The 16,455-nt window shown below is 42.8% G+C and overlaps 1 protein-coding gene across 2 annotated transcripts in view; it reads left to right on the forward strand.

Moving 5' to 3' along the window:
- The window catches only part of Gabrg3 (gamma-aminobutyric acid type A receptor subunit gamma3), a 580,888-nt gene that overhangs the window by 554,966 nt on the left and 9,467 nt on the right, over nucleotides 1–16,455 (forward strand). For both annotated transcript variants that reach the window (XM_040733265.1, XM_040733266.1), the window contains 3 exons: nucleotides 5,946–6,098; nucleotides 12,212–12,408; nucleotides 12,666–12,725. In XM_040733265.1, coding sequence (XP_040589199.1) covers nucleotides 5,946–6,098; nucleotides 12,212–12,408; nucleotides 12,666–12,725 — 410 coding nt within the window. The remainder of the gene's footprint in view (nucleotides 1–5,945; nucleotides 6,099–12,211; nucleotides 12,409–12,665; nucleotides 12,726–16,455) is intronic.

The raw sequence follows: 16,455 nt of genomic DNA on the forward strand, positions 1-16,455 counted from the left end.
GTTTTATTGGCATTGTATCTACTCCCTATTTTTTTAACTTTTAATTGAATTATGTCTTTTATCTGAAGTGGCTTTCATGTCTTGTATGGTCGAGTCTTGAATTCATTTTCTGTGTGTTTAGGCCATTAGTATATAAACTGAATATTGATAGGATTGAATAAAAAATACTGTTCTAGATTTTGTTCTCCATTAGCCTCTGCTGTCTCTGTTTTAAAATTAAATGAAGAAGCTTTGTGCTTCCGATGTGTTTTTTTTCCATCGAAGTACTATTTATAATGATTCTAAAATAGCTTAACAATTATTTTAAGACTTATAATACATATTGACCTTCAGAGTTGATTTCCAGATTTCATTTTGCTAATGTGAACCTGCTATCAAAGCCTGTGAACAGCAAACTCCCAGCCTCTTCCTTGAAGCTCTTGGAGAGTTGCTGCTGTTCCTTGTACTCTAGCTTATGCTATCACTATAAAATGGAGAGCCACAATTTTGCCTTGGCTGTTATCTTTGAAATAAGTAAATTAAAAGAATAGTGAGTGTCAAGAGTGTCGTTTATTGGATTTCAAACACTTTTTTCCCCTTTCTAACACATTTTCTCATGCAAATGTATGAATAACTCTGATACTTTATGTTTAAATTGCTTCATTTGCCAGTTTTTCCGTGAGCAACTCAAACACTGAGGCATTCCCTTAGATTATGTGTATCTCAGGTTTCTATGCTATCTTCAACTTTAGGAAGGTATTCTCACTGAAGTTTGTTTTTGGATTTTTTTGTTTTGATTTCAAAACTCCAAAGAGTTCCTTTCCTTGTCCTTTCCCTCTCTGTGATGGTTTAAATTACATGAGCCCCCTAGTCTCATGCATTTGAATACTTGGTTCCTAGATGTTGATGCTGCTTGGGAAGGCTTGAGAGGCGTGTCCCTTGTTAGAGGTTGTATGGAATCAGGGGAAGACTTGGAGAGTTTAGCGACTTGAGCTATTTCTAGTTTATTCTCTCTGCCTTGAGTTTGTGACTTAAGATGGAAGCTACCTCGTTGGAGCATATTCCCTATGGTGGGATGCCATGGTCAGTCTCAATGCATAGGAGAGGGGCTTTGTCCTACCCCAGCTTAATGTGCCAGACTTTGCAGACTCCTCATGGGAGCCCTTAACCTGTGAGGAGGAGTGGATGGAAGAGGCCTGTAGGTGAGGTGGTGAGTTGGGAGGAGGGATGGGAGAGAGATGTGGTTTGAATGTAAAATGAAATTTTAAAAAATAAATTAATTTACAAAAGAAAAAACAACTACAAAAAAAGTGGGTGCTACTGGTTCCTGGTGCTACACCTTCACTCTAACTTTATAGACCCTAACTGTTGAAACCATAAGCTCAAATAAACTCTTTCTCCTATAAGACACATTGCCTATGGTGTTTTATCACAGTAATAGAAACAAATCTAATATACTTGCACAATTTTAGAAGCTAACTCTACTACAAGACTCTCCCTTGTTCTTCTGCAGGAAGAACGTTTCTCTTCTGTAACATGAAACCTTCCTGCCACTTGCCTAGGTCCCAACCACTATCTCAGCCCCCAAATAACACAGGAGACACTATACTAATTATGAAACTGTTGGCCGTTTGCTATGGTTTCCTCATTGGCTAGCTTTGACTTCATTATTAACCCATAATTATTAATCTATATATTTTTACAATGACTTATCTTCCTGAGATCACATGGCGACTCTCCACTCTTGACTACATTTCCCAGAATCCTCCTTGACTCCTAGTCCCACCTATCTTGCTTCCCTATTGGCCAACAGTGCTTTATTTATCAACTAGTCGGACAACATATACACAGAAGGTCTTCCCCTGTCACTCTTCTCTGTAGACAAACTCACAACATTGCCCTGCTACCAGAATTCCACAGCTTTTGATGTGTTTGTGTGTGTTTCATTGTTACTGCTTCTTAGTGAATTTTGTGATTGTCCTGCCTGGTGTTGGGAGCTTTTGGATTAGTCAAATAATCCTATTCTATCTATATCTTGTGGTACTCTAGGTTTATTGGACTCTTGGTTCCTTTCCCATGGTACCTTTTCACTCTGTTCAGACTTTCAAACTCAAATTCCACTTTGTGTTCCATAGTGAATAATTCATATTCACCTGTTTAGTATTTCTTTTGTTTTTTGCTGTGGTCAGCCAGTATGTTGCTTCATCTCTCTTACTGTATGGGTCTCTGGAGTTCTTTCATCTCTTTTTGACTGTTTCTCAAAACTTTTCTGACCTGTTTTTATCATTCATGCCCTCTGCTGCTCCACTGGAATGTTTATTGTATGAAGCAATGATGATGTTTTCCCATACCTAGTTCTGGTTTAACTGGCTGATATTGTCTCTTCAGACTGCTGTTGATTTGTTGCAGGTGCAATCATTTCACTTGTAAGCGAGGCGTGTTTTATACTAAAAGCAGACGCTGAGCATATCCCATACCTGGAAATGGATGGCCGTCGGTGTGGGAGCATTTTAGCGCACTCAGTCAAAAGCTGGGTGAGAGGCTGCATAGATGACTCAGCACTGGAGGCTGTATTCTGCTCTTACAGAGGACCTGACTTCAGCTCCAACACCCATGCCACACAGCTCACAACTGCCTTTACCTGCAGATGCATAAGCACACATGAAGTGCAGACTCCTAAAATGTCAGGCCATCTCTGTTCCCAGTTTCCCACTTGCCTTCGGGGATCTTCCTTTCTCTCTTCTTAGACAGAAATCATCTACGTTGTCTCTACCTCCATCTCACTCATGGCCTTTGACAGTGCTTGTTATGTTGGGTGTCATAGAAAAGAAGAAGTGAGGTAAGGTATCATCCAACGCTTAAACTAAGACCCAGTCTCTGGGAGGATTTGCAGTTGCGGTTCTTATTCTTGAATATCATTCCCATCCCTCTTTGACATGTACTGAGCCCCTTGCCAGGCTTTCTCACGTCTCTCCAATCCTGTGTGTTCCAGATGCCTTACCCGTAGCCTATAATTGCGTTTGGTTTCTACCTCTGGCTTTGAAAATGGGTCTTGCTATCCTGGTTCCTACACATTGAAACCTGTTTCATGGAACACGTACAGGTACAGGCATAGATTTTCTTGCTCTCTTACATTAGCTCATGGGGTGGCTCTTTTCAAATTCTCAGTCTTTCTTTGGAAAGTCTGGTAGTTCTCTTGAGAGAGAAAAAAATATTAAGGGAGGAAGGGAAAAGGTAACTGTGGCCACCAAGGGGCTTCAAACTTTCATGGCACCTCACAGCTGGCATTAGGCAGATTAGATGCAAATTTATGCTGCATATACTTGCCAGATAATAACATGTTTGCTTGTATTTTTCCCAGACAGGCAGTGCTTAGAGGCAGATTTTTTTTTGCCACCAGTTTCTACCTTCATAATTTAGATTAGTTGTTTGTCCTGGAAACTTACATCTTTGATGGGTTCGATAAAAGTTGTTAGTGAGCAATAACTATAGACAAGTGATTAGTTTGCTCCAATTGGTTGCTCCAATAGGTTGGTCAAGAGTAGATTATATCACATGATGACCCACTTCATTCATTATTCCAGCAGGTGCTTTATTTAGACAGATGAATCATGAAAGGATTGGTCTCAGCCAAATTGAGAATTTTTGTAAAATCTTGGGATTTTGAAAAGCCTAATTTAATAAAGAGATTATATTTCTCTGTACTGGGGGCTACAGTTTTAAATACAGGGCATTTTAGCGTAGAGCAGTTTCCAGACTTACAGAAAAATTGTGCAGATAGCATAGGGTTCTTTGGCAACTTAGACCCAGTTTCCTCATTCCTATAAATTACTGCAGCATATTTGAAAAACAGATGAGCTAATGTTGATTCAGAATTATTAAGTAAACACGATAATGACCAGGGTTCCTCCTTTTCCTCCACAGCCTCTCTTTTAGCAATGACAGATATCACTCTGCGTTTAGTCACCAAGTCTTCCAAGGCTTTAATGGCTGTGTAAGTCTGTCTGAATCTATTTGGTTTTAGAAAACTTGCCAGTTTTAAGAGTCCAGGGGAGATTTTTGTTGTTGTTGTTTGTTTTCTGAGAAACACAGGGTTTCTCTGTGTAGCTTTGGAGCTCATCCAGGAAATTTCTCTGTAGAACAGGTTGGCCCCAAACTCACAGAGATTCCCCTGCCTCTGTTTCCTGAGTGCTGGGATTAAAGGTGTGCGCCACCACTGCCTGGAGAGTCCTAGGAAGATTTGTGGTGGTTACACTTCTGACAAGCAGTGCATGCTGACAGCTTCCTCAGAACCCCCCATCTGGATCCAAGTGAGGACTTGCAAGGTCTTGGTGACCAACTTCAGCGTGCCTACTGCCCTTGGGAACTTCTCATTCTTGCAATTCTTCATGACACCTCTGCAGGTTTTCTTCAGATACCAGTGTCTTGCTGACCTCTGGCCTCTGATGTCTTCTGCATTTTCCTATGACTATCTCATCCCCAGCATCTCTCTGGACGCCCTCCTGGGACCATGGCCTCCCCTGTGATCTCATTTCCCTCTTGAAACCACCAATATGATGATGTTCAGTGTGCGTGTTGCACACCCATTTCTTGTTCTTAACATAAGAGTACAAGTCCCTGGTTCTTCAGACTTTGCAGCTGAAGCCAGAGTTCCACAGTATTTTTATGTAGCATCACTCAGTACCCTTGACCCTTCATCCAGTTAGGAACCAACACAGGGCTGCTACGACTGGTAGAAATATAAATGCTCTGAGCATAATTCTGAAACACAGTCTAAACATAAATGTCTTCAACTTAAACGTGAGAGTAAATGGGGGTAGCCGAAGGGAAAAAGATCTCACTAATATTTAAACATTAAAATTTATTTTAAAAGATGAGGTCCTGAGCAGTGGATCAGTGTTTATCCCTCGAATACTAACAGACATCATGTGTCCATAACAGAAAGAGGGTTGCTCTGTCTGCCTGGACTCTTAGGGAAGTGCCTGGACCCTACCCTGAGTGAAATGATAGACTCTAGATATCCCCTATGTGGAAGGAATTGGCAATAGGGTGGGAGGATTGGGGGGCTGGGGGGTGCGGGAGGAGGGGGAGAGGGAACTAGGATTGACATGTAAAACAAGCTACTTAAAATTAAAATAAAAAATTTCATAGAGAAAAAAAGATAATTCGGTAATAGCTACTTATTAATCCAAATAATCATTGTATAGTTTTTTCGAGAACTTAATTTTAATGTAAACATATTAGCTAATTAACTTTTTACGTGGTTGGTATACTTAAAATTTCCCATGTTTCGCTTGCTTTAATAGTGAATACTTTAAGATTAAATATGGCTTTGAAGTAAAACCAGATTTTAATAAAGTTTTCGCACAGTTCTCTTTTTAAAGATATTCAATGCTTTCTCTTTGTTTTAAGTGACTATGAAGACAGGATGATGGAGACATGGGTAGTGATACACATGTCACATGGAGATACGCGTGTTTTCTTGCAGCGGCACAATGAGGCACAACTGACATTTTACCATGCACCACTCTCTGAAAGTAACAGAATTATTACAAATGAAAAAGGAGAAGTTTTATTTCTGCTGTTATTAGAGACAAAAAGTTTTAGAATGACCTAGATCTGTCTGAGGGCTAATGTTTCTTGTGACTCTTGATGTAATTGTGCGGCCTACAGATGATCTCCAGCAACAATCCCTTATCAAATTGCCTGCCACTGAGTAAATGTGCATGCCTGTCCCCTACAAACATATTTCAGTGTGTCCTTTACGCTGCACAGTAAAATGTTTGCAAAGTCACAGGCGTGGTACAGCTCCATAGCACTAACATTTGGTGCTTTTTTCCAATGGGTGTTGCAGTACTCGGAGTCTTCATTCAAGTAATTTAGTTTGAAGGTTAAATTATACGTCAGTTCCCTACACTGTTTTAACCCATGCATGTCATCTTGATTCGGGGGATATTTTACTACAGGTGATTATGTTGTCATGACTATCTACTTCGAACTCAGCAGAAGAATGGGTTACTTCACTATCCAGACATATATTCCCTGCATACTGACTGTGGTTCTCTCCTGGGTGTCGTTTTGGATCAAAAAAGATGCAACACCAGCAAGAACAACATTAGGTGAGTTGCAAAAAAAACTTCATTCACCATTTTGTGCAGTTTTAATACAGAAACATTCACAAAATACCTTCAACTGAAGAGAATTCAGATACATTTGATTTAAGAGCTATGTGAACCAGACAGATTCTTTTCAGTATCCAATTTAGGCCTCTCTCTCTCTCTCTCTCTCTCTCTCTCTCTCTCTCTCTCTCTCTCTCTCTCTCTCTGAATATATATATTCAATCAAAGTGTGCATCAGAAGAATAGGCAGCAGATTTCTTCCAAGGAGGTGTCAAGTATTTGATTTTTATAAAATTCCCTTGTTACAATGTATAAAGTATCCAAATCCTCGTTCCTTACTGCTTCTCTATGAGAAGCTCCTTGTTTCTATTGTCTCTTAGGATGGGCTCCATATAAGAAACAAGCCTCAGTGCATTAGCTAAAGAGCCGGGGGCCGTGGTGGGTGCACATAATCTCCCAGTCCAACCAAATTAACTTTGTTTTAGGCTTATGGCGTGGGGGGAAAAGGCCTGCCATGTAGCTGCACTAATCTTCACAGACTGCCTAGTCATCAGAACTCCTGGTCGCAATGGTAACGGTGCTGTGTAGTGCAAGGCATCCTCAGTGTGGCCCTCATCTGGCACACAGTAGCATCTGTTTGTCCAGCGGATCGTTATTTATTTTGGCCCACTGGATACAACGTGATCCTGTTCAAAGACTTAGAGCGCATGTTCCTAACTGCCCCTCCTCCCTGTCTCTGAAGTAGACTCCCTGGTTTACTTTTACAGTGGCCTCAGTGCCAGCAGAAACTCCAAAGCCTGCTCCGAGGCCTCAGATATACTCTACTTCTTAATTTGTCTGACGGATTTGGAAACTCAGATCCCAAGAGGTTCACACTGTGACCAAGGAGCCCAACACGCGCATCAGTAGTTCTTATTTGGAAAATGTCCCAGTTGAAAAATAACAGGGTAGAGCGTTTACATCTTCTTGGGACATTAATTTTTTGAGCCTCTACTGCATGACAACTTCTGTCATGGTCCCATATCTGACTGAAAGCATGAAATTGATTAATTCAAAGGTCCTGCTCAGTAGAGCTGACCCTGTTGGCAGGAGCGTAGAGGAGCCAGCCCTAAGGGTATGAGCACGGGAGAGCCGGCCGTTTTTCTCCTGTCATATGGCATCGTGAGCCAAGGGAAGGTGCCCCCCTGGACCCTCACCACCTGCAGCAGATGAGGGACCTGACCCTCCCCCTTACCTGATGTAGCACTCAGAGAAGCTGGTTCTACGCCTCACCTGGTCATCCCAGTAGAGCTGATCCTGTTGACTGGTCGGGTGAGCCCTGAGAACATGAGTACAGGAGATCTGGGCCCACCCCTCATCTGCCATATGGTGGTGTGGGTGAAAGAAACACACAAATATATATACACACACACACACACACACACACACACACACACATACCTTGGCTGCCTGGGACTGTTAGGAGAGCTAGCCCTGGTGTCTTAAGAATGGGAGAGCTGGAGCTGAACAAGGGTTAGCTCTTGAAACCCAGACTGATGCCTGGGAATCCAGCATGGGGCTGATCAAAACCCCTGAATGTGGGTGTCAGTGAGGAGGCCTAGGTAATCTATTGAGCCTTGGGCAGTAGATCAGTATTTATCCTGGGTATACACACGGACTTTGGGTTCCCATCCAACAATGAGAGATGCACTCTCACCATGAACTCTTGGGGGAGGGTCTAGGCCCTGCCCTGGATGAAATGACAGACTATGGACACCCCCATGGAGGGCCTCACCCTCCCTGGGTAAATGAGGGGATATTGGGGGGGTTGGTGGGAGGGCGCAGGAGGAGAGGAGGGAGAGGGACTTTGGATTGACATGTGAAGCAACATTATTTCTAATTTAAATAATTTAAAATTAAAAATGAAAATTAAAAAGAAAAGAGAAGGAAAAAAAAAAAGAAGGGGAGAGCCGTTCCTGTCCTTTACCAGCTGCAGTGCTTGGGAGAGTGAGTGACCCCTGTAAGTCTCCTGGTCAGCACAGTGGAACTGGCCTCGGTGCTGATGCGGGTGTGAGTGAGCCGGCTCTGGGAGCATGAGAACCAGAGAGCCGATCCCACCCCTGGCTCCTTATTGTGAAAGGAGAACTAGCTGGGGCAATTCTTGAGCGCTCACCCAGGTCGTGGGGACGGAGGAGAGCTGGTGGGCAGACCAAACCTGTAGCTACTCGGGCTCAGAACCAGGGTGAAGACTTGCTGGAGCACACAAAGAAGCAGGTCCTGCAGATTCAAAGCCTCAGGGTCCCCCACGGCACAGGGATCAAGAGGATACCCAAGAGGAGGTCCCGTGAGGGCCCAGCATCAATGGTGTAGCAGAAGCCAGGCGCCTCCAACCGGTTAGACCAGTGACCCTTTGCCGTGAACATTTGCAAGTAAAGACATAGGCACAAAAGGGTTTACCTTGTGACACCACAGCTTCCATGACAAGATTTTTCTGTTTCTTTCTTTTTCTTCTTTTCTCTTAAAATTTATTACGGTTTTGTTTTTTTTTTGGGGGTGGTCGCGGGGGAAGTTGCAAGGGTAGAGAGTGGATACAAAGAAATGGGAAGAGGAACGGGATCAAGATGCATGTGAAGGGCACAAAGAATAAGTAAAAAGAAAAGATTTTTAAAATGGAAAAAAAACCCTAAGATCCTGCTAGATGAGGAATCTCATGTCATACTCTAGTTGGCACTTTAATGATATATAATATATGCTTCCCTATGTATCTATCTACCTGTGGCATGTCTGGAGAACATGTTAAATGGATTCTTAATAGTTTTGAAACTGAATGTTTAATTTGCTGTGGCCTAAATTCAACCCTGAAATAGACATTTTTAAAAATAATCCTAACTTTTAAACACTAAGGCCTGCCCACATGTGTTCTACATTATTGTGAAGGACCAAGAGGCATTTATGTTTATGATAAGTAACCACCAACATTTACTCATAAATGCTTGTAAGGCACCCACGTGAACTTGCCATGATTTAAGATTGTAAAGATTACAAAATCTGCACTAGTCATGAAATATTAATAAGTGTAAGGTAAATAATGTGTTTGAGGGTTTGTTAAGTAAATAATGTGAAAATATCAAAATCCAAACTCAGCAAACCTGTTCTGCAGAGGGGGAACAAACAGCCACTTCCCCTGGAGTACAGATTACTATAGTACACCTAGGCAGGGCAGCCTTGATTGAGAGACTACTCTGACTAGCGTTGTGTCTTCTGTTCTCAGCAGTCTGGTACTCAAAGACCCAAGAAAGGGGCTTCAGATCATCTTGGGCTACAATAGACTGACCCTATCTCAAAAGGAAAAAGCTTGAACTCAGATATGTGGTTTATCGCTTACCACATGAAGGCCAGGAGATTGTCACCCTTCAAGTATTAAAATCAGAAGGTATTGTCCATTCAAACCCTGTGTCCATAGAAAATACACTTCCAAAACTGTGCTGAACTAAAGATATGTCGAATGAAACAAAAACTGAAAAGTTTGTTCCAGAAGGCCAGAAACTACAGGGAAATGAAACACTCAAATTAATTAGACTAATAAAAACATGTCACAAGTTCCCACCTCCATGAGCCTGGCCCTGGCTGCCACATCATTACTGACATGATGTATTAATGCTCCCTATACCATGAACCAAAAAAAGATCTTTCTTCCCTTAAGTTGTTTGTGCCAGACGTTTAAACACAGTGAGGAGAAAACACACTGATTAGTTGTGTCTCTGCTTTGATGGTATAAAGTCTTGCAACTAATAAATCTGGCACAGAACCCACATACAAAATTTACTTTCCATAGTAAAATCACAGGTAAGCAATTTTTATAAGAAAACTTACAAATCTAATGTTAGACTACATTTAAAAATTCTCAGAAAAACAAAAAGTTTTAATGAAGAGAACAGGAATATTTGGGACACAAAATATATTTAAATAAATATGCACTGCATGTTATAGGACAATATACACCACCATGAAAATTTGCCAATTATATATAATAAAGGCATCTTCTATGATATAAATTCCTTTCCATTTATAAACTTTGGTAAAATTTTATGGGGACAGGAGAAATTTTGACTACATATAAGAGTTTTTGTTTTAATGGTTTTTGACAAAATATGTTATAATTATGACGACATTTAATTATTGTAGAATAATACTTTTATCACAGAAGTTAATTCCCCAAATATCCAAATGCAACCCAAAAGTCACAGAGCATACCATGAAACGTGTCAGTTTGGAGGTGGCAGATGTTAGCATTATCTGAACAGGGTTCTGAAATATCAGTCAGAACATGTCTTGATGAGCACACTTGAGGTAAATAAAACAGAAGCACAGATCAACAAGGCAGCATCATGCAGTGGAGAACCAAATACAGTTTTAGGACAGAAAATAACTCACAAAACTGAGGATGCCAGGGGAAAAGATCTGTGAAAAGAAAATAGGCTGAGAAAACATAAACACATTGACCCCAGGGCTTATGAAATACTGAGGAATAAAGTCTAATATTTCTGCTATAGATGTCCCAGAAGAAACCCGTAGGCTGAAAATGTACTCAAAGAAATAATGGCTTAACATTACTCCAATTTTTTAAGAAGCAGACAAATGTGCATATTCTTGAAGCTAAGTAAATTCAAAACAAGGTAAGTCCAAAGAATTTCATGATAAGGCAGATTATGACCAAACTCAAAAATGGAAAAAAATCCTTAAAGTAATAGAGGATAAAGATAGACTCTTTCCCAAAAGGACATCACAGGCTGGATGAGAGTGGGTTCTTGTTGAAATCATAGAGGGGAACAGACTCTCAACTTAAAGTCTACAAGCACTCGGGACCTAACATAGCCTGAAAGAAGCCTTAACTGATTAAAGAAGTTGTCTATGACAGCTACATTATGACCGCAGAAAAGGAAAAAACCAGTAAGGTGTCTACATTTTGTGGAAATGGGGGTAAATCCTGTATACACACTAGTTGAATGACCTTTGACATGCTGTACAGTGTGATGGGCACTCAAAGATGTCATAGGAACAGTCGGTGCCAACAAGCGCCTTAAGATCTTAAAAAAAATCAAGAAAGAACAGAACAAATGGTTGAGGTAAGTTACAGAACAGCAGGAAGGAAAATAAGACATAAGGAGACAAACTGGGCTGGAGAGACGGCTCAGTGATTAAAAGCACTATCTGCTCTTCCAGAGAACCCGGGTTCAATTCCCAGCACCCACACGGCAGCTCACAGCTGTCTGTAATTCCAGTTCCCGAGGACCTGACACCTTCGCACCAATGCACATAAAATAATTAAAAAAAAAAAAAAAAGACAGCAGGCGGATCTCTGTGAGCTCCAGGCCAGCCTGGTCTACAGATCGAGTTCCAGGACAGCCTCCAAAACAATACAGAGAAACCCTGTCTTGAAAAACCAAAAAAAAAAAAAAAAAAAAGAAGACAAACTGAACAAATGAAACAGAAAGTGAAACTTGATCGTGTGTTCTGAGCATTAATAACTGTGTGTGACGTGAATGAAATGAAACAGTAGCAACAGAGAAGTGAAAAGGGGGAAACTGTGTGAAAACTGGTCCATTGGTGTTCTCAGAGAAGGCGTCTCAGGAAGAGAGATGCTGGGGCTGAGGATAAAGTGGCAGGGGTTTACACCGTGAGCGAGCAGAAAGAATGAGGCAGGCTACAACTTGGAGTGCAAAGCAGCATAGGGCATGCAGGAAGGTTAGAGGCTGCCTCTTCACCGGAAAACATCTGAAAGGTTAAATGCCAAACCAACAGCGAACTGTTACAATCTATCTTACATGGGTTCCTCGATGTGGATTGTGCTGTGCTCCCATAACCTATCAGGGGTGTGGAATGCAATTGGGAAATAGGCTGAATGTGTGTTTCCAGGCTTCTCCCCCCCATTTCACCTTGCTCACTTTGGAGTCTGCCAGCTCTCTTCCCAGTTGCGGCTGACTGTGAAGCTGTTCTCCCACTGCCGCATATCGCTTGCCTGGGACAGCGCTCAGAGTCAGCGCTCAACACTCTTGGCTGGCATCTAATCCGCGTCCCCTTCGGACTTCTGGTTTGGTGCGCTGTCCTCTTCCAAGCTGAAAACTGTCCTGCAGGCATCACCACAGTGCTGACCATGACCACGCTCAGCACCATTGCCAGGAAGTCCCTGCCTCGGGTGTCCTACGTCACTGCCATGGACCTCTTCGTGACCGTGTGCTTCCTGTTCGTCTTCGCTGCGCTGATGGAGTACGCCACCCTCAACTACTACTCCAGCTGTCGAAAGCCAGCCGTCAGGAAGAAGAAGACATCGGTGAGTGGCTAGGGTAGCCGGGGTTTCTCGGGAGCGCAGTGTAAGAGGAATGTGTCCTGAAATGCTGTTATGTGTCCTTTAAGGACCTTAGGACGATAAGATTGTGATGGGCGGGAAGATGGAGATGCCTCCCACTCTCCAGTGTCAGCAACTGCTGTCGACAGGGCTGGGGTGGGTTTGCCTTCAAGCCTGCAGAGTTGTCCAAGGCCACTTTCCAACTCTGCTTTCCTTTTGTTTTGTTTTGTTTTCCCCTGCAGTTATTACATTCAGATTCCACAAGATGGATTCCTGATCGAATAAGCCTACAGGCACCCTCGGTATGTACAGATTTATAGTTGCCAGTATTTCTGGAAACTCTTGACTAGATAGACTAAGCTTGTGATGAAAGATGTGTTCTTCGTAAATGTGTGCATTGAATTCAAACGAGTGCTGCATTTGACCAATTAAGAGTCTTTTTATTGCTATAAGCAACCAAATTAGAACACTCTTGCACAACAGGGGAAGCATCCTAACCCGTCCATATAGGGACCCTCTTGCTACTGGCTAGACTTCAGACATTTGAGTTCTACGCATTTATGCACACTGAGAAACTCAATGGCCTTTGCTGAGCCATCTCTCCAACCCAAACTTCTTTTATGTTTTAAGTAGCAATCTTCCAGGCCTTTCTGTTAATTGTTGTTGCATTTTATAGACCATCTGAAGTGCCTACAGTTACATTTTGAATATATTGGGGATATCAGCCTTCGGTTTGTGATGTGATATTTATTCTAGCTCTCACTTCACTGTCATGAACTGGTTTTTTGTCTTTTCCTTTTCTTTCTCCCTCCCCGCCATTGTTTGTGTCCTGAATACCCTGCTTGCATGTCCTTCTTCCCTCACAAATAACACGACCCCCTCACTGTCTTTTGAGCACTTCTGACATAGTATACGACTAGATATCAGCTCGTTTTATGCTCACAGCGAGTGAAACTGAGTGTAGTGAAATCAAACCCCAACAGTTGCTGTTAAGAATGACACTGGAACGAAATTTTCAGGAATGTAGGAATGTCATTTAAAACCACTGACCTGAGTACCGTTTTTTTTTTTTTTGTCACGTGCTGTGTTTGTATGGAGTCATGACTTTTATTCCTCTGATTTATAGCCGCTCGCTAATTACACTGAATGTTTCCTGCCACCTGAACATCGTGGCTGGTTCCCAGTGCTTAGCAGAGCCTTACATTTTGTGCATCTCAACCATGTTTTTATGAGGAAAAAAACACATAATCTTTATCATGGGGCTTTTGTCAGAAGAGTATTGGGCAATCATCTTGTCAGCCCTGAGAAGCCAGCAGCAAATGCTTCTGATGAGTGTTAGACGAGGCTATGGATTTGTGAGGTGCACGGTGACAGCCACCAATCAGGACTAACAGCCCTGAGGACCCCATGAGCAGTCTTCACGCACAAACTGGGTGCTGAGGAAAATACCAATGTCTTTGGTGTAGAACTGATTCTGCTGAAAGATGGGGGTAGGAAATTTTTAAACTCAGAGAAAAAGGGGAATCTCCCCCCCCCCATCAAAAGAAAACTGTGGACAAAAGGGGAAGGTATTTAATGATCTAGAGGAAGCTATAAAGACGATTCACAGCAAAAGGTGCTACCAAACACAAGAAGGCCCACTGCGGTTTACAGTCAACTAAGGCTCACACAGCCATGGAGGGGGTGGGGTGGGGGGAAGAGAGCATTTGCCCATTGGGCTCCTATTTCATTTTATTCCCAGAAATAATACAACTCAAGTGAGAAGTCTCCTCAGGATAAGGGTGGAACCAGGAACATGTTCTGGCTGACACAATTTGCCCACACTGCCTTGTGCCTTAGTTCCCTAACTTGTTAAATGCAAAGCTAATGCCTTTCACAGGACTCTGGAAGCCAGCGTTCTGTGATGAAAGAGGAAGGAGTCTCACACTGGCTGGGCCAAAGATGACACTGAGGGAAGCAACTGTTAAATCTCTTTTGGGCATAGCTTAAATTCTTGAGGAAAAAACGAGCAGGGGCATAAAAGAGGCGCTCACACAACACACGATACAGCCATAGAAGGCTTGCCACGCTGTAAGTTCTAGCTCAGTGCTGTGATGTGGAGCTCGTTTCATACTGGAAGGCTACCAAGCCCTGGAGCTCTGCTGACAGTGGTAACCCAGATCTTCATTTCCCTAAACTGTAAAAAAGACATAGATATTTCCCATGTCCCAAGAACCCTCCGTGCTGCTATTCCTGTAAGCCCCACAGTCACCATCTCTAATGATTTGTCCCTATCCCTAGAGGCAGTCCTGGTGCCTAGCCAGGCTCAGTGTCTTCCCTCAAGGTCCATCATCTGCCCTGCCCACAGCCCACATCCATAGCATTACTGGAGGATTGCTTGGTACACTTGGTACATAGGGTTGAAGGGCTGAGTGGATGAATGCCAGTCTGAAAAATGCTAAGGCACACATGTAAGAAAGCTTCTATGGATTCCAGATTGATAGCTGGGAAACCAGCAGAGGACCCACCCAGAATCCCTGAATGCGGGTATCAGTTAGGAGGCCTGGGCAATCTATGGGATCCCTGGTAGTGGATTAGTATTTATCTGAAGTATATGAATGGACTTTGCAAGCCCATTCCACACACAGGGACATCTCTCAGCCTAGACACAAGGGGGAGGGCCTAGGTCCTGCTCCAAATGATATGACAGACTTTGAAGATCCCCCATGGAAGGCCTCACCCTCCCTGGGGAGCAGAAAGGGGATGGGATAAAGGGTCACTGCGGGTCAGGGGAGGAGGAGAGGGAAAGGGAACTGGAATTGACATGTAAAACAAGATTGTTTCTAATTTAAATTAAAAATTTTTAAAGAGGAGAAAAGGGGTATAAAGGCAAAAAATAAAATAAAGAAAACCTCTAATACAGTTATTGTCTAATAAAGATAGATTTTCCCAAATGGAGCTTGTCGGAAGGACATTTATCCCTCAGATACACTGGATAATTGACAGAGACATCTCTGGTGGGTTTTGATATATGCTTGGGCTTCATAGTCATGAGGGTAGATGGCGCATGTCCTCACCGGAGCTGGGCACGGCGAGTCTTCCACTCTGCTTGTGCCCCAGAGCTGTGGATTCTGCTACACAGTGGTACACTGAAGGCTCCTAGTGGACACTGGATGCTAAGCATCCTGCTTACAGCTGGACTCTCCCCAACATACATGGACACACATGCTTCCTGTGTGCAAGGCTCCCAAGGCTTCATGGTAGAACTCTGACTACTCAACACTTATGTCCATTTGTACTGCTGCATAGCCCCAAATCTAACCATCCGAATTAAATTAAAAAAAAAAAACACACAGATAAATGTGACTGCCTGTGTGAGGAACATTTCTAAGGACTCTGATAAGGCTGAGTGTCATTCTCTGTGGCATGGTCCAGACTGTTAACAACTTAGAACGACCTTATTCTCAGCAATGTGGCAACCGTGGCCAGAGAGGAGCCTTCCCCTATTCAGGCAGCTCAGAAATGGGTCCCCAGAAATGGGCACAGTGGTATAGGCCTGTGATTTGAGAAGACTGAAGGAGGAAGGCCAGCCTGGGGTACGCGCTAAGTTCCAGCCCAGGCTAGTCTTCTTAGTGTTTGAGGTTATGATATAGTTACATCATTTTCCCTTCCTCCTTCCAAGTTCTCCCCATATACCACCCTTTCCACTTTTCAAATTCATGATCTCTTCTGTCACTAATGTTGTTACAGCATACATGTACATGTACACACACACACACACACACACACACACATGCACGCACTCACACATGCACACATGCATGCACGCATTGGGGTTATCGTGCTACTGCACCATTAGGGTGATCCTGCCATGCTACTCATATTTGCAGTTCATAGACATTATAGCTGGATATAACTGATGGGTAATTCCCTCCCTTGGAGGCTCAACTGGTACTTTTTGGTATCATGAAAGCTAATCCAGCGGGAGGAGGCTTTCGGGTCAGTTCTAGTTCAGGAGTCTCTGGGCCCTGCATCTGGAGTACACTTTGTCTT

The sequence above is a fragment of the Mesocricetus auratus genome, unplaced genomic scaffold, assembly GCF_017639785.1.
Source record: "Mesocricetus auratus isolate SY011 unplaced genomic scaffold, BCM_Maur_2.0 Super-Scaffold_100030, whole genome shotgun sequence".
Taxonomy (NCBI): domain Eukaryota; kingdom Metazoa; phylum Chordata; class Mammalia; order Rodentia; family Cricetidae; genus Mesocricetus; species Mesocricetus auratus.